We start from the raw sequence: 19,071 nt of genomic DNA, 5'->3' as shown, positions 1-19,071 counted from the left end.
AGATAAAGGATCCCGAAGGTCACAGAATAAGTGGCAGAGCTCATTTTAGAACGCACATTGCTGATTGCTCTTTCCATTATCAACTTGCTATTTAAATAAACTCATGGGGCCTCACGAAGGGGCCTTTTCTACTTAACTATGCCCCTGCTCTGCCTTGAACAAACCACTCTCAGGAGACTCAGAAGTCAAAATAGTTTGACCTGTTTAAAAACTTACACCATTATACTTACATGGAATTATGCTACAGGTACCAAAAATAGTGGAGACTGAGGGACCATAATCTATCAAAAAATTGGTCTTTACACTATCAAACTCTTAGAGGAGAACATAGGCCGAACACTCTATGACATCAATCACAGCAAGATCCTTTTTGACCCATCTCCTAGAGAAATGGAAATAAAAACAAAAATAAACAAATGGGACCTAATGAAACTTAAAAGCTTTTGCACAGCAAAGGATACCATAAACAAGACCAAAAGACAACCCTCAGAATGGGAGAAAATATTTGCAAATGAAGAAACTGACAAAGGATTAATATCCAAAATTTATAAGCAACTCAGGCAGCTCAATAACAAAAAAACAAACAACCCAATCCAAAAATGGGCAGAAGAACTAAATAGACATTTCTCCAAAGAAGATATACAGATTGTCAACAAACACATGAAAGAATGCTCAACATCAGTAATCATCAGAGAAATGCAAATCAAAACTACAATGAGATATCATCTCACACCGGTCAGATTGGCCATCATCAAAAACTCTAGAAACAATAAATGCTGGAGAGGGTGTGGAGAAAAGGGAACACTCTTGCACTGTTGGTGGGAATGTAAATTGATACAGCCACTATGGAGAACAGTATGGAGGTTCCTTAAAAAACTACAAATAGAACTACCATATGACCCAGCAATCCCACTACTGGGCATATACCCTGAGAAAACCATAATTCAAAGAGTCATGTACCAAAATGTTTATTGCAGCTCTATTTATGATAGCCAGGACATGGAAGCAACCTAAGTGCCCATCAACAGATGAATGGATAAGGAAGATGTGGCACATATATACAATGGAATATTACTCAGCCATAAAAAGAAATGAAACTGAGTTATTTGTAATGAGGTGGATAGACCTGGAGTCTGTCATACAGAGTGAAGTAAGTCAGAAGGATAAAAACAAATACCGTATGCTAACACATATATATGGAATCTAAAAAAAAAAAAAAAAAAATGTCATGAAGAGATTAGTGGTAGGATGGGAATAAAACACAGACCTACTAGAGCATGGACTTGAGGATATGGGGAGGGGGAAGGGTAAGATGTGACGATGTGAGAGAGTGGCAGGGACATATACACACTACCAAATGTAAATTAGATAGCTAGTGGGAAGCTGCAGCATAGCACAGGGAGTTCACCTCTGTGCTTTGTGACCACCTAGAGGGGTGGGATAGGGAGGGTGGGAGGGAGGGTGACACAAAAGGGAAGAGATATGGGAACATATGTATATGTATAACTGATTCACTTTTTTGTAAAGGAGAAACTAACACTTGTAAAACAGTTATACTCAAATAAAGATGTTAAAAAAAAATAAAAATAAAGCACATGAAGGGAAAAAAAAATTGGTCTTTACCTAATTATCTAGAGAAAATTACCTTAAATGTATAAGGAAATTAATTTATTGAAAGCTGTGTGCCAAATGCTGTTTTAAGCACTTTCCAAATGCTGTATTATCTCATTTAATTCTCCTTATAACTGTTAAGGTGGGAATTCTCTTTATTCCCATTTTACTTGAGGAACAGAAGCAGAGGAATTTAGCAAATTGTCCACGTGGTAAATAATGAAAACTGGACAGTGGTCAACAACATAGAAGGAGACCAAGAATCTACAGGGCCGGGGTCTCAGAGGCTGGTTGCCCACACAGCACAGTTCTGGAAGCCACAGCTGCTTCCACGAGAAACAAACACGCCCTACGGTTTCATCCAGAGCCTTGCAAGCCTCAGAGCCTTGCTGCCAAGCCTGCCCCTTTCACAGCTCTCACATACCTTGAGTTGCTTGGCCCATGCCAACTGAGCTCCAGCGGGTCAGCAGGAGGGCACACGATTCAGTTCGGGTCTCAGGGTAAACCATAGAGGGGCAGGCAGATGGTGCAGAGCCTGGAAATCGCTCTTTGCGAGCAGTGGTGTGCGGGAGGAGTTTGGATAAGGGTGAGAAGACAGATCCCTTTGCTTTGTACTTCGAAAACTCATATCCTAGCACAAATCAAAGCTAAGTTCCTTGGGGGAACTGGACAGCACTTCTTAACAGGACAGACTCCTACAACTTAGACACAACCTCTGCATGATGGTGTGGGCAGTTAGGCCTTTTAGGATTCCACCCTGCAAGAGACCAACAGGGAAGACGGTAATTAACACTGTGGATGGCGTCCTGGGTTATACATTGGGATGTGAAGTGCTCTAGCACTGGTCCTGCCCTTTACTCAGCACTTTAATCCTGACCTTGGCAGGCAAAATGAAGGGGCTACGGTGTATATAACCTACAAGACTCTAAGGGCCTGACTTACTTGTCCTTAGCGGTTTCCAGAAAAGTCAAACCTTCGCATGCCTGCGCTGGTTAGCGGGTGTGTGTGAATGAGTTCTTAGCAGGAGCCCCACCACTTGCTTACTGTCTTATCCTAGGGAAGATGTTATGGACTAAACTGTACACCCCCAAATTCTTAAGTTGGGGCCCTTCCACCACTACCTCAGAATGTAACTAACTGTATCTGGGGACACTGCCTTTAAAAAGGTAATTAAGTTAAAATGAGGCCATTAGGATAGATCCTAATCCAACCTGACTCGTATTATAAGAAACGGAGGACAGACAGAGGGACACCAGGGACTGTCGGGCACAGAGAAAAGGCCAAGGAGAGAGGCATCAGAAGAAACCAACCCTGCTGACACCCTGATCTTGGATTTCCAGCCTCCAGAACTGTTAAAAATATTAATTTCTGTTGTTAAAGCCTCCCAGATCACAGTATTTTGGTATACAGCAGTCCTAGCAAACTAGTACTACAGAGGGTTACATCCACTTTATACTTTAACCACTGCCTACCATGATTCAGAATGATAAGTGAATAAAAAACTCAAAAGGCTCTTTGGTTAATACTTTTAATTACATGATTATAATTATACAATTCCCACTATTCAACATTTCGTATAAAACCAGTTACAATACACAAATGTGACAATATGTATCAAACTATATAGATATGCAAAGTTTACATGCCATCATGAAGCTTTATCTTAAAAATACCTTCAGGAAAATAAACATTCATTCAACCAGTTCTCTCAGCTTTATAAAATATGATTAGAAATATACATTTTAATTTAAAAAAATCAAGATAATGATTGATCCAATACTGATTAATCAGTTATATTTTAAAAGTTTTAATAATCTATACATGAGTGCAGGTTAGATAAAAGTCTGCAAATGATTAATATAAAACTGCAGTAATATAATCAGATGAATATATCTGACAGTTAATTCTACTGGGCAATTAAGGAGGTAATTTCCTACACAGATTAGGTGAACTGTCCAGTCAATTAAACACATCTGCAGTATTTCCACTTAGTGACATGGAGAATACTCAGATTTAGGAGAAAAGGAAGAGCAGCAGCTAGCCTCACAAGGACAGTTTTGGTGGGAAAGAACTATGAAAGAATTAAAATACGTTTTTAAAGTTGTGATGAGCACTGCTTTCCAAAATGCAATAATCACTTTAAAAACTGTATGAAGAGAAGCAGCTCAGCCACGTTCTGACAAACATCAAAGGAACGCAAGGCCCACTGGTCAAGCAAGGGAAGGGCTCCCGGAGCTCTTGGCATGACGCGGCCCAGAACACCCGATGGTCCGAACGGCTCACCCAAGGGGAGACACATCGCCTCATGAGAACACTTGGGGACTCCTTCAATCTGGTTGGGGCCCAAGAGGTAGAAATCACCCCTGTGAGAGGCAGAGGAGGGCAGGGAAGGAAGTGGGTGGGGGACAGGCTAAGAGGATCGAGTTCACAACAGCAAAGTTCTGGAGACTAGAAGAGTGGCGGGCCGCTTAGATGCAGCTACATCTTGACAAGTAAGGCTGCTTGTTTTAGCGAGGCACTGCTCAGGATCCATCCCTCTTCACTGACAGGTTAGAGGGATTTCTAGTTTTTCTGTAGCATTACATAATGGAAGTCTGTCTACACGTCTAGGTACCCAGTTTGGCAGACACCCTTCTTTTGGACTGTCCCTAACTCTTGATGGTTTGAGTCCCCAGAAAGCTTCAAGGGCACCTAAAAATATTCATTTCTAATTTTAATCCCAATGGAAACTGTCTTGGTGTACTTTCAAAATTATTTAAGGCTCTGAAGTTAAAGAAATCTCTCCATCTGACATGCCCTGTTTCATATCCCATAGCAACAAGATCTTCTATAACAAATTAAAAATGAGAATCTGAGAAGATTCTTGGGTATGTTAAAGTTTCAGTTGGGGGCCGGGGTAAGAGTCTACTTTTATTCACAGCAGGAAGAACTTTCCATCAATCCGATCCAGAGACTTCCTAGATTCTAGATGTCCCCAGTACATTTAACACTGTGCTATACAATCCATCTGAAGCACTATCCCAAATTGTGTGTTCCAAGGAATGCTTCTTTAACAAATGACTAGTTTGCTATGACTAATTTCAGTGAGCCTGTCAAATACTAGGATTTTTAGAAAGAACCACAGTGACAGCAATTCTAGCTGGAAACTTGAGCAGCCACACAAAAAGGCAATTTGTAAAACAAAAAGTACATTGAAGCCGAAGAGACACCAAATGGCTTATTCACTGTGAGGGTGACGGCACATTGGCACATTGACCAGCAAGAACGGTTCCGGTGGAAGTTTGATTTTCACAACTACCGGGATTATTTATGGAGGAGGCGGCCTTTCAAAGTATAAAGGGAAGAAGAGTTGCCCTGAGAATTCAGTGTTTAATGCCCGGGCACAGCTTGAACATTTAGTATCATCTCCCAGACCAACACAGCAAACAGAAGGATTCCCCTCCCACTCAAAGCTTAATGAAGAGCTGTCTTCCCTCAGGTAAGTAGGTCTTTGTATTTATGAACTTCCAGGGATAGAAAAACACTGTTTTTCTGAGGTCTAGTCCTCAGCAAAAAAGCTGGCATGGCCCTCATGGTGCCCAACGAAGAGGAGCTGCTAGTTTGGCCAAAACAATGGCATCTTCCATCTCCCCTCAAAACTAGGCAACCTTACAATTTACTCCAAGAGAGTAAATACCAAAATAGATCCACCGTCTTCTAATTACTTTCTGCATTAACAGACTTTAATCTGTTCATTCCAACCGTTCCTTATTCTTCGTATTTGTATTAAAAAGGCAGCTTTTTAAAAATGGAATTGCCTACTGACCTGATTCATTCGTCTTATAACATGAAGGCATTTTGCCTTTTAATATTGTATCATCTCCCCATTCTCCAAACTAGGACAGGCAAACACTGGTTAACAATAACTAAACCATTCACTTCTTATGGAAGTAACCAAGATGATTACAAATATTTTTTTCTTTTGGGCCCCATTTTTTTTTTTTTTTTAGCAGCAAATAAATTGTTTTGTGATCGTTTTACATTACAGACTCTGCTGTGTTTCTGTGGGGTTGAGGGGAGAAGGCACTCCGCAAAGAGTTCTCAGTTGTATTCCCTAACCAAAGGCAACAGTGAGTTTCTTATTTACAAACAACTGAAATCCAGATAGAGTAACTATCACTGAAACCAAAGGGTGTGTGAATGGCCTTAGGTCATTCACATAACAAAAAAAATCCACAATGCTACAGAGAAAGACCCTAACAAAGTAACTTTTAAAAAAAGTCACCATTATTTGGGATCACTGTTTCCAGGGGAAACACCAACAGCGTGGGGGTTTTTCCTGCATGGAAGGAAATACGGTTTTAATTTGTATGACTGGGCAACCGAATAGTGGGCAGCCTTGGTTGGCATTCTTCAGTCTCGAAATGACAAAGGAATGACTTACAACAGTCTTCCAACTCTGAAGCCAGTTTCTCCTCCTGAGTCTTCTAAAGCTACTATTAGCATTCTCTTGAAAGTTTTAGGTTACCAGAGTACCGCAACATGCAACAGTCTTTAAATGTGGTTTTCACAGATTCTCGTTAATAAAGCACTCTTTGGTAGAAGACAAGCAACTTGGGTACTTGACAGAGTTAACATTGTAACAGTATCACAAATACTAAAGTGAAGATGATTAAACCAAATAGTATCAAATTACAGAAAGTACCGTTTCAGTAATGCTTGTTTTATCTTTATAAATTTTGACACAGGGTAAACAGCAAATAAACAAATAAAAAACCTCCATCAGACCCTCAATTCCGCTGAAGGCCAGCAGCTAAAATGATTGCCATCACAGGGACCGCATGTGCACCACACAGACTAGTCAGCTCTCCTGATAACAGAGGGCTTTGATATTTACACCTGAGACTAATTTACAACAGCTTTTTTGTTAAAGACATTTCTATAGAAGGAGAGTTGGGCCCTCTTCAAGTCATTCACTTGTACCCAAACTCATGTAGTTATTTAAATTCCAGTGGACATTTTCTTCATTGAATAAACTTCTTAGGTGGAAAGCAGCTAAGGCTTTTGCAATTCTGTTTTGTTTCCAAATAAACTGTGCTAAAGTCCCGTTGTAGCTTTCTGTTCCTAGAGTCTTCCTTCAGTTCTGGTCACAGGTTTTTACTTAACGCAAGACTGTTTTAGTCCTTGAAATGGAGGGACTACAGGGGAAAAAAAAAAGGATTTTACCATGAAGGCTTTTAAGTGTCCCATATGTAGTTATCAAAGACAAGGAAGGCAACATAATAAAAATATTTGACATGCTAAAAAGTATACACTTTGTATAATTCTCTAATGACAGATAGTTTGGAAAAGACAGTACAATATCAACCGTAAAGTAAAGACAAACAGGAGAGAAGAGGCAGAGCAGAAAAAGGTTCAGTTCTGCAAAAAATTACAAAACAATAAAAAAACAATGAAAAAAGAAGGGAGGGCAAAAGCAGCCGAGCAATGAGAGTACCATAATGCCATTAAGGGCATTTGTTGCAAAGCATTCCTTTTCCTTCTTTCCCTCTGAGGAATCAGGCTGTGGGAAAAGTGGAAAGAACGAAAAGATAAAGAACTGTTACTTGATTATTTCCAAAGCCAGAAGTCAGTCACAGAAAAAGCTGGGGCACAGCAAGCAGTTTCCAGTTTAGCAGAGCACAGCAGGCACCCCGCACCTGCGCCCACCTTGCTCCGCACTGCTGCACAGCTGCAAGGGGACAGCCGCCGACCCTTTTCTGTTCGTGAATAATTGACCTACATTGATCTTCACCCAACCTCCTTTCTTTCCTTCCCCAACTGATCACTTTAACTTTCAACTAAACAGCAACTTTCAGAGAACAACTAAAGCAAAAGAAAAGAGAGAAACCAATTCCAATCTGGAGGTGACCCTCACTTGGATGATGATAATGGTGCTCTATCAGAGCAGCTCATCTGAATCAAACATTTAGTTTTCCGAGACCCCAACAGAGTATTGAGTATAAAGGTCCAGGTTCGTTGGTGGAGCCAAGAGGGAAAATATCTGAAATTTCAAAGGGAGATTAATATTTTAAAAGAACAGAGGTAACCAGCATAAAAGAGTATTTAGATACAACATTCTGGCGCTTCTACAGTGATATAGTTTTTAAACATAATGACAATGAGAAAGAATTAAAGCCCAGAGGTGATGGGACAGACACTGAGATCTGAGACTCTAAGGAACAAGAAGCAGTGACAGGTATGATGATGGCAAACGTCACAAAGGAGAAGACTTAAAAAGCCAAAGTCCTAAATGTAGTTACGCCAACTGAAGGGCTTGTGAAGAGACTCATGGGTTTCAGAGGCTGAAGAAAGAGCCTGAGCATTTATCTTCCTCCAAACTATGAATAATTAGGTACAAAATACCCCAAAGCAATGAACATTGGTTTGGTTTGGCAGGTAGAGCAGAAAAGTGATGGTTCCCAATGATGCAACTTGGAATAAAAAAGGCACTTACACATGACAGTTTTCTTAGAAAACAAATGAAGTTATAATTTGTTTTAAAAAAGGAAACAGAAGACTTCCCCAAAGAAACAGTATAAGCTTACAGAAACATGCACTCAATGGGTGAGCAGTGTAAAGACATGAACCGAATCGAATGACATCAAACGAGGTGGCTACAGGTTCTCGATCGGAGGCTCGATGATGAAATGTTCGAGCCTCATTCTCAGGGAGCTCTTCAGAGTTGATACAACAACACTGAAAAATGGGCCAATTCTATTTAGCTGGTTCTTCAGTGGATTAATTATTAAAACAGAAACATTAAAATGGGCTTCTAGCTCTAACAGGAACTGGGAGGTGTAGAAGCCCATTAATTTACTTCTCTGGACTTAAGAAAGGGGATGAGGAAGCTGCTACACAGACTCCTCTCAGCACCCCATCCACCACCAGACACTCCAGTGTTTCCGTGCCTGAACTGCCACAGCTGTGCCAGAGCAGAGCTTGTCACCCACGATTTAAAGCTTAGACGTGGCTAATGTTCAATGGATACATGGGAGAATAATCGGTCACCTGCCATGAGAGAAACATGGTGGCAATTCTTCCCAACAACAAATACTTATGACAACACTCATATTTTTTCAGTCTCCAAATAACTGCTCTTTTAACATGTTTGTGGAAGAGTTCTTCAAAGATGTAAAGCCTCTCAGTAAACTGTCAAAAATCAAAAGAGCCAAATCAATGGCAAGTGAATTTTGGTGAGGTCTTCATCCTGGAAAGCCTCAAAGAGTAGAATAGAACATGGAAATGAAAGGTCAAGTTCTATGGCACAACAGAGATGATGATGACGACGTACAAACAACATCAAACCTGCAAGAGAGAAGGCCTCACAAATGGGAATAACATCAGACTGGCAACCCTGGCGCCTTGCAAGTGTTTATGAATGTACACGGAAATGGTGCAAAACGGTGTACTATTTTGTGTGTGCGTGTGTGTGCGTGTACTACTGTTCAAAGAAAAGACTTCTATTCAATACTTTAAAATTACTCAACAATCTTAGCTCATATTATTTTGTCCTGAATCAGATTATGTACAATTGTGTTAATTCTCTCACTACCCTCCAACCAAAAATGAATACTATCCCATAGGACAAAAACTTCAGGCTACAGCTTGGGTGCTGACTCCCATTATTTCCTAGAAGCAGGGAGTGGGACCTGTGCATAATTTGCCTTTCTCTTGTGAGCTGTATGTGGTCACAGTTAAGGTGATGTCAATACAGGCCAGAGCCCAGAAGGAGGTAAAGGAGATCCGGCATGGAGGGCATGGTTAAAAGCACTGTGAAACCCAATTAACTCTCGTTGTTTTACTTCTTTGCCCCTCCAAATCTCTGAAAGTCCATTTCAGAATCTAAAATAAGTTTTTTTGGTTTTCAGCACTATCGCGAATGCCTGAAAACTGCTTTCTTTGGGCCATTTCAATATTTGGTCAAGGTATTCAGTCTGAACTCTACTTTAGAGCCCTCAAAGCAACAAGTCCAGGGACCTCAGGCAGATGCTCACCGCAATCAGGAACCAACTCTGCTGAGAAGCACAAGTTTAGATCACTAGACAAGACCTAGACGGAAAAACTGCCATACGGCCACACCCTAAGAGGAACGTGGTATGACCGGGCAAGTGCAGTCCCGGCTCCAGGACTCTAGCCAACTCCTCTGAAACCTGCAGGGCGCCATCCAGAAAAGCAGAAAGCAGAATTAAATGTGCAAAACACACTCGGCTGTGATAGAAGTCTGAAAAGAATATGTCCATTCAAAACATGTCTAACTATCACCAACAGCAAGTCCTTTATTTGAATTTTTAATAATTTAATTTACATAAAAGTGTCAAAGTTAAAAAAACTCGCATTTCCCCTCATTTATTGTAGAAAAGTTAGAAAAAAAGAAAATGATAAAAAAAAAAAAAGGAAAAAAATCCCCAAATGTCCTACCAAGCAGAAGAACTGTTAGCATTATGGCATATTTTTCCTTTATCTTACTTCTCTACATATATATTGGGTTGGCCAAAAAGTTCCACTGGGTTTTTCGGTAAGATGTTAAAGAAAAACCCGAACGAACTTTTTGGCCAACCCAACAGAAATGTCCACATCTGTAAATATTTAAGCTTATAAATATTTACACATCTATACATTTACACACACACACATATATATAAAGTATATTTTACATTTACAAAATTAAAGCAATAGTTCATAATTTTTATGTGTAGCCCTTTTCACTTATTGCTCCATGAGCAATTAACCCGGGACATTAACTTTCCTTTGAAAACATGACTCTCGATTCATTTGGCAGAATTCATCAATCATTTCCTATTTCTTACTATTATAAATAACATTCTGATATTATGTTATAATGTACCTAAATCTGACTTTTTGTCAGTATTTCTCTAATATTCTTCTCAGTGAATTAGAGTAAAAAGAGTATGAATATTTGATACCTTTCTAGTGAAAAGTTTTAAATCCTAAAATCATGAGTCAGTGCCCAATTCTCAAATACTTGTATTGAGGCACGTTCTCTGGCAAGTAAAAGATTGTAGTAAAACTGTACAAAAGAATCAGCAAAGAAGGAAAGTGGCAGAATGGAACAATTCCTTACAAAAGCAAAAGACACAGAGCTCTCTAGATTGTCAGTGAGTCCCTCAGGACACAGGCTGCCGTGGGACTGCACCGGAGATTACCTTAGCACCGAAGGGCAACGCAGGCCCAAAGCCTCAAAGATCTGAGGGCAGGGAAGTCAAAAAGAAGCCAGGAAAACTGTGAAGGACGTTTTAAAGTCTGGTTCAGATTATCTTCAGGTAGCTTGTGGTCTCTATAAGACAACACCGTTCCCTGAGCACGGTACTGTCATGCTTAGGACCGCATGGGTTGCCAGCTCAAGGCAAAGATACACAAACACAAAAAAGGTGCCTGCCTGCCTACCCCTCCTGAGATGATAGGAAGTGGGCAATCTGCTCTCCCCTAAAAGGGGATGTTTTGGGAATATGTTAAAAATGAAATGTCTCAGTTCATGATAAACATCCAAAAACAATGGTGAGTAATGGATTTGGTCACAAAACATGTCCATTTTTTTGTGAAAGCCTCTATTAATGAAGGAAGTGAAAGATGCTGGGCCAGAAAGTGAAAAAGCTAGCGCCCTTGGGTATATATAGACTGTGGCCAAGAGGATAGTCGCTAGGTAAAGAAAGATCCCAAACTCACGAGAGTTCTCATTTTTCCACCATCACACTTATTTTTAACTAATTCTCCAACAATTATGCTGGATCTGATACACAGACAGAAAGATTTCCTCCAAGTCCTGACAGAGAGCTTTGGAAGTTCTTAATTTTAAGAACTTAGAAGTACAGCATTCTCAACTTTCCCATATTATGACCCAGAGACCACATTTCCAGTGTTGAGAATCACCTCTGTAAAAACAAAACAAAACAAAACCCCAAATTAAAATGGTCCAGATTTTCTTAGATGATGAACAAGTCAAACATTTTTGATTAATTTCCTACCATGGGGACTCTGCTTTCTCCTGTCTTCATTTCTATCTCCAGAAGATTAAACTGGAAAACCAATGTTTAGAACATTTCAGAAGTGTAGGATTCTTTTCTCACCTTTTAAAACTGCTTTTTCTTGAAGCAGATCTGGTGGTTCTTTTAGTAATGCCTGCACTGCCAGAAATGTTAGGTTCAGATGTTTTACAGCTCTGAACACTGGACTGAAGAATTACTCTGAAAACAGTTGGAAAAAGATAACATTATATTCACTGAAGCAATTTGCAAATACTTGACAGAGGAAGGCATTTTTGCACTTTAGTGCAAATTATTTTCTTGAGAACGGACAGGATTTTCCATAAACACATTTGCCAAAAAAAAAAATCTGAAACACACTTTTACATCAAGGTCTTTTGAAATAAAGCATCTCATTTCCCTATGAAGGGTTACACAAAGATAACCAAAGAACTTTGCTTTTGGAAAATGAACTGACCTGGCATGTCAAGCAATTCCCACACCAAAGAAATCAATCAGTAAGACAAATTTTTGTGCCCCAAAGTAAAAATAAATTCTCAGAATTCTAGTCATGAAAACAAGAAATCATTTAAAAACCCCAAATTCGAAAGACTACGAATATAAATATATATACAGTATTCACTCTTCAGAGCTGGAAGTACAAGCAACAGACATCAAATCAACAGTAATTTTTTATAACATTTCAAATTTTAAAAGTATGTTCAAACAGAATTTTGGGGGCTGGCTTACAACCACTTACAAAGTCACCCAGTACCATTAAAGTGAAGCTGTTTAAATTTTGTGAAACTTGATTTAATTAAACTCTAGACATCTCAAGAGGAACTGAGACCTATGGGAGTAGACTGCCCAGGAGGCACATTCATGAATCAGAAAGAACACCCTCAGATAAAGCCCACACAGAATACCTGTTCATAAGTAGAGGGTGTTTTAAAACTCCTCACTGAATTGTCAGAGGGACAACAGCAGAAAACACCAAAAAATTTTACAAGCAATTCTTTTCTTCAAGAGATAATGACTAAAACACTGAACTGCATACATACACATTTACATACACTCAACTTTTATTTATCTGTGAGAAAATACTTTAAAAAGCTTTCTCCTCTCATATCCAAACATAAAGGTGAGATAGCCAACAACAACTTATGAGAACCCAGCTCATGCGTAAAAAGAAACCATTACAACAAACTAGCAAGTCAGTCCTACCTCCTTATGCCTGTGTTAACACCACATTAGTTAATAAGCAAAGCCAGGTCCTTAAAATGTAGTAAATTCTTATAATCTTAATATTACTCAAACCATAGGATATTCAACATTTAGTAAAATACTAACTTCTCATGAGTAAAAAAACAATGGGTTGTACCGCACCACAGCAGAAGTCTGGAGGTCAGTAGTTTTCGAGCCATTTGGGGGAGAGGAGTATTAGGCTGAGGGAGGGAAACTCCTAGACTAGCTGTTTCTCTTTATCCAAGAACCATTTCTGAAAGCCTTATGAATCAGGCCTTCAATCTCACTGAGGGAAACTGATCCTGGGTAAATGAGCCAATGCTTGATTCAGGATTTCTGATAAAGTTTTATCATCTTAAATGTTGACTGCTTTAACACAATAGAAAATGTATATGCAGACATAGTTGTATTATCGAAGAGGGTACCAACTGCCCTGGCATATAAATTCTATCCTTGAAAACAAGGATTTATTTTAAAATTCTTTCTGATTTTATAAAGTGAAGAGGAAATATTTAGTTGTCTCTGTTAAGAATGTGAATCTAGAATTTTTCATTTAAAAAAACAAAACAAAACAGAAACAAACTGCAATGCGTCCACTGCTATTTCTAAGGCCCAGGCCCAGGGCTTGGTGCTGCCACTACTGGTGTCCCGAGGCCTCTCACCCACTCAGTGAGGTTCATGAGTTTTATCTCCATTTTTTACAAATGGAGAAAATGAGACTCCTGTTGGCTTTTTTTTGAAATACAACATCTACTTTTCAAATAATTTGAGGCCACTTATGGTCAAAAGTATCAACTATCACACTGTAAAATCATTAATATGAGGAAAAAACCAAGAGCCAATATATTGCCTGCTTAGGAAATTTACTTCCTGATTTCTTAAGTTAGCTATTATGTTTAAATACTATTCAAAACAAGAAATTACTGCGAAATCATATTTTAGGCTGATAGGAAACATCTTTTAAAAAGTACTTATTTCTTGGGGCTTCCCTGGTGGCGCAGTGGTTGAGAGTCCGCCTGCCGATGCAGGGGACGCAGGTTCGTGCCCCGGTCCGGGAAGATCCCACATGCCGCGGAGCGGCTGGGCCCGTGAGCCATGGCCGCTGAGCCTGAGCGTACGGAGCCTGTGCTCCGCAACGGGAGAGGCCACAACAGTGAGAGGCCCGCGTACCACAAAAAAAAAAAAAAAAAAAAAAAAAGTACTTATTTCTCTACAAAATTAGTGTAAACAATTCATGTAAGTAATAGCTAATAATTTATGTGCAATTTTGAAAATGAGAGCATGATAGAAATTTGGAATGCATCAATCTCATCAGTAAAGATTCAGGTCACCAGTTATTTGCATTAAAAACAGAGCAGTTATTACATCTGTAGGTTACGCATCAATAAAGTGGGAAGGAAACACAGCAACTACACTTAGATATTACCTGAGATATCCTACAAGTTAACACCCTAAGGTGGGTTAAGCTCATAAACGTGTGAAGTATTCACTCTGCCACAGGGATGTGGGAACTCGCTACCCCCCACCTTGCACACTAGGCCAATCACAGGGCTCTGCAGGACAACATTCAGCAAATGTCATTTCTCCTTTCCATCTTTTCCTGATAGAACCCTCAGTCCTACCTTCTATCTCTTGCCCATACTAGAGTTCATTTTCTTCTCTGCAGTATCTTTTTTTTTTTCTTTTCATCTGCAGTATCTTTTGAGGCTCAATATTTTCCAATTTTGGATACAAAGATATCTGCAACTTGAGGCAAAGCAAAAAATTGAAAAGCCAGGTCTCTCACCTATCAAGTCACAAAGTACTTTGAAAATAAATGTTCATTCTAAGAAGAGAATCCATCAGCGCAGCCATGCACTATTTACACTGGTTGTCCACCACTGATACAAAAAGAGCCTGCAGAATGATGGGCCTAAGGCCCTGCAACCTGCAGAGATGCCTTTCCCACTGGCTAAAAGGTCTGAAGCAGCATGTGAAGTGCTGTTAGAGGGAAGCTCTCCAGGCGTGCCAGGAAACAACCTATCAGGTGATGCTACATCATCAGCCAATAGGGGTGAATGTCAACAACAGTGCCCATGAGCAGTCACCTCAAAGGATAATTATAAGGACTATATCTGTTTACATTATTGTTATTGTTGAAAGCTTTTGTTTCTGTAAATTCCAAATTAATCAAGGCAGGCTAATGTGAATACTCTGCTTTGGGCTAGAAATACAACGGCAAATGTCAGTAATAACAAAAAAACAGTATGTCTTACATAGAATATTAAAAAGAAAAGAGCCTGATAGAGACCATTTTTTAAACTTACCCTGCAAAAAATAATACGATCATGAAGTGCCTAAACATTATTAGCAATGACTCCACCTCTTTGAAATTGCCACTCGGAATAGTTTGAGAAGAATAAATCTATGCAGTGTGTGATGGCCCTGAGTTCAAATGTGTGAAATCTAGGCTCAGTAAGAGAAGTAAAGGAACAAAACACCTGAAGGGATAATCCGTATCAGAAACATAGCATATGTAGCTATGTAATAAGCTTGTATTAATAAGATTTTTTTTAATGTCATATATAGGTTCATGTTAAGCAGCTTTTCTTTAATTTTGAAAAGAATGGCATCTGCTAGTTTTTTAAATCTTTTCTAGCCATTTGAAAACATTCAATGAACCACAAAGTACTAGAGTTGGCTGCAATGGAATTTTACTTTGGAGGAGATCCAAGAAGGCACTTTTGTATTCCTATAACCCCCAAGTCCAAGTTGGAACAAGACAAGAAATTCTTAAAATGTGAGCTAAAGAAAAGTTTCAGAGAAAAAAGAATGCAGCCTAGACATAAGAGGGTAATGGTGAACCACAGTCTCACAGGATACACCCTCCTTTCTGTGCTCTTGGTCTTAACATGATGTTCCCGGGAAAGCTTCTTGCCACATTCTTCTGCAGAAAAGGAGCCTCTTCACTGTGAAGGTATTCATTTAATGTTGAAAGATATCAAGAGAATACAAATTCTGCCTCTATTAACCTAATAAAAGCATTCTGGTTACTTTTGGGAAAGGAGGAAAGTGGGAAGGAAAAAGGAGCACAGTGACTGTCATGTGGAAACACAAACATAAACAAGGGACTCCAGTTTTCTCTGCTTTCCTATTTTCATTCAACACCAAGTGTTGAAAACTATACATAACTGTATTCCCTAAACGGGAGGAAGTGAAACAAGGTAGAGGAGACAATTCTGCGTACTCAAGACACAAGGTTTATTAGGGAAGCAGGTGCCTGCTGAGAGAGCACCGTGTACAATGGCAAAATCAGAGGTGAAAAAGGATGCAATGCTCACTAGACCTCATGGCTACAAAATAAAGTCTTTACTAACGGCAGAAAGCCAGTGGGAAAATTCTTTTTGCTAGATTGGAAAGGATATATTAACGATAGTTACCCTAGAAAACCAGAGGAAAGTTGTACAGACAACTGATTGAAAGAAACCCACCCCAATTACCCCAAACTAACTATACATTTTTGATAAGAAAAAGAAACTATGTCACTGTCAGCATAAATTGCTATTTCAAAAACATCTGTTAAGAGTAAGCACGTCTTAAACGAAGCGTGTTACTTTTAATATCCCTGGTATGAAAGTGACAGAGAAGACTTCCTTTCCTGCCACCAGCCCATGAAGTGCAAAGATTCAGAATAAGAACCTTTGAAAAAAGGCAAATCAACAAAGCTAGAAGAGCTGATAGTGAGAAAAACATGCATCATGAGAAACACACTGGACACCAGAGGGGAGCACTAGTAGAGAAGTGGAATGGGACACTTACACAGCAGCTATCTGTCAAAGGGTCCTGATGGCTACTGTGTTCTTAAACCATCGAGACAGAATAGCAGGATGGGGAGAATGTAGTCACAAACAATCCACCAGATGACAACACTACACAGTGCAGAGGTCAGCACAGCTAGGGAACATCTGGAAAGGGGCGAAGGGGAAAGAACAGATGTTCAAATTGGGAAGCCAAAATAAATAAAATAATAAATAAATAAAGCCACGTGTGAATTTTAGACACCCTGCGATGCAAAGGAGCAGGAAACAGGGATCAAGTTTTGCCATTTTATGTTGGAAAAATTGCTGTCTTCAGTTTTAAACAGATTTGATATTTGGTAAAGAAAGGTTAGACCCAAGCTCTAGTTGGATAACTAACCCAGGTTAATTTAATTGTATGATACTGAAATGAGAGTCATAGCTATGCGGTTGAAATTCTTCAAAAAGCATAATATGCACACAGAAAACCAAATCACAGAGAAAAAGGAGGCAAAAACAACCAACCAAACAAAAAAAGCCCTGAACTGACACCGGCATGTCTGTTTTATAGATTTTCATTTGTTCCTCTAGTAAAGTTCATGGCATGAGAATTATTTTTCAATGATGAAACATACCCACCTACACTGTACTGTTAAGGTGGTTTTAAGGGATTTTCAAGGCTAATTATATCTGTATTTTTACCTGTTCCCATAGGATGCACTTCCACTCTTCATGCATCATTTCCTTTGCCCCTAACAAACCTAGCAGAAATCATCAGCACAATGCAGAAAAATAGGCAGCATGGATGAAGTTACAAAATCTACCCAATCTGTTCTAGCACAGACAATAATATACTTGCCATTATGTCCTGAAGATCACTTCAAGATCATGGTGCTACATAATTTCCTATCTTCATGGTAGTCAGGATCAGACAAGCTCTCTGACAAAATTACTAATTTTACAATTTCTAACACTTAATTCTCCCCAAATATTGACTGTAAAACAGAAACCAATGACTGGATTACTTTATGTACTATAACTTTCTTTTAAGAATCACCAGTACTCATATATTTTTCATTAACTTTCCCTCTTAACATTTTCATTTGGCTAAGTACCAACAGTGAAGCAAAATAACATGTCCACACTGACAGATGGGTCAAAATCAGGAGGCAGGAATTGAATTTAGATATTTCAACCCAAGCTGCTGCTGCAAACTCTCTCAGGGGACTTTTAAATATTTCTAAAATAACAACGAACACTTGGGAAGGAAAGGAAATCTCCAGTTGACCTCCTCTTCTAGGGCCAAAAGAGCTACAAATAAGAGCAAAAATGAGATGACTGTAACAGCAAAGAGGGTCTGAAAAAGTAGGAAGGGATAAGGAAGGAGAACGAAGGAAAATCTGCTGTGACTAATCTTAAATCTCCCAGGGTGTTTACGCATAATTAAGAGCTTAGAATTTTAGCATTTTGCTTTTCCCTTTATAAGTGTGACCTAAAATCCTGTTAATTGTGTGTATGGGAAGAGGGTGGTTTGGGGACTATTCTATTATTTGGCGGATTACAATTACAATTAAAGGAAATCTTGAGCTAGCTTTTTTTTTTTTTTAACTTTTACCAAGTAAAAGGTTGTTTTAGGGAATTCCCTGGCAGTCCCAGTGGTTAGGAATACGCTTTCACTGCTGAGGACCCAGGTTTGACGCTTGATAGGGGAACTAAGATCCCACAAGCCGCAAGGCGTGGCCAAAAAAAAAAAAAAAAAAAAAGATTGATTTAACACATGCCAAGAATGCCAAGAGTGCTTCAGAGCAAAGCGCTAGTGTTCTTTACTCCTTTTAGGGTAAGGTGGGGTGTAAACAGATAACTAAGCAAATGGATAGCACAGAGGCTGGTCTTTCCTCCGGTCTTTGCTAGTTAATATCATTCAGCCATCCATCAACTACCATCCCAGGGAACCTCACATACCAAGATAAATGTCATAGCATCTAGTGTCATCTTCTGGTTTCCAACAATATTTCTAATTTTAGTCTACATTTATTGTTTTCTTTTATGTTTCCACAAATCCATGAGCTATGGAAGAGACTTTTATAGTCTCATTTTTCTAGAAAGGCGCATCAAATGATTTGAACTATTATAAGATATATTCACAAGATAGCAAACTCAGAGTAACAAAAGAAAATTTCCTATAAGCCCTATCGAACTCCAGAACCTCTGACTAAGCAGAATTCCCATCCCTGACTCCCAACTTAACTTTCGAACAGAAGGCAACAAGCTACTGAGAAATAAACTGATGCTGCAGATTCTTAAAAACAGAACAAAAAACCTGGACATGACTAAAAGCAACCCACAAAATCATCCATTTTCTAGGGCTTGTGATTCCAAGTGTGGTCCCTGGACCAGCAGCATCTTTAACAGCTGGAAGCTTGCCAGAAATGCAGAAT

General features: G+C 39.2%; 1 protein-coding gene across 13 annotated transcripts in view; it reads right to left on the bottom strand.

The window, feature by feature from the left end:
* Positions 1 to 3,128: 3,128 nt before the first annotated feature.
* Positions 3,129 to 19,071, bottom strand: part of CDC14B (cell division cycle 14B) — a 105,010-nt gene continuing 89,067 nt past the window's right edge. For 4 of the 13 annotated variants that reach the window (XM_067041185.1, XM_067041186.1, XM_067041191.1 and 1 more), the window contains one exon: positions 16,656 to 16,801. In XM_067041185.1, coding sequence (XP_066897286.1) covers positions 16,687 to 16,801 — 115 coding nt within the window. In that variant the 3' untranslated portion in view covers positions 16,656 to 16,686. Of the gene's footprint in view, positions 6,789 to 7,005; positions 7,154 to 11,717; positions 11,835 to 16,655; positions 16,802 to 17,549; positions 17,629 to 19,071 lie in introns of those variants that run through there. The other 9 variants (XM_067041183.1, XM_067041184.1, XM_059071762.2 and 6 more) reach the window with 6 other exon arrangements.

Source organism: Kogia breviceps, chromosome 8 (assembly GCF_026419965.1).
Source record: "Kogia breviceps isolate mKogBre1 chromosome 8, mKogBre1 haplotype 1, whole genome shotgun sequence".
In the NCBI taxonomy this organism is placed as follows: Eukaryota; Metazoa; Chordata; class Mammalia; order Artiodactyla; family Physeteridae; genus Kogia; species Kogia breviceps.
Note: the sequence above shows the minus strand (reverse complement) of the source record. Positions and strands in the feature narration are given on the sequence as shown.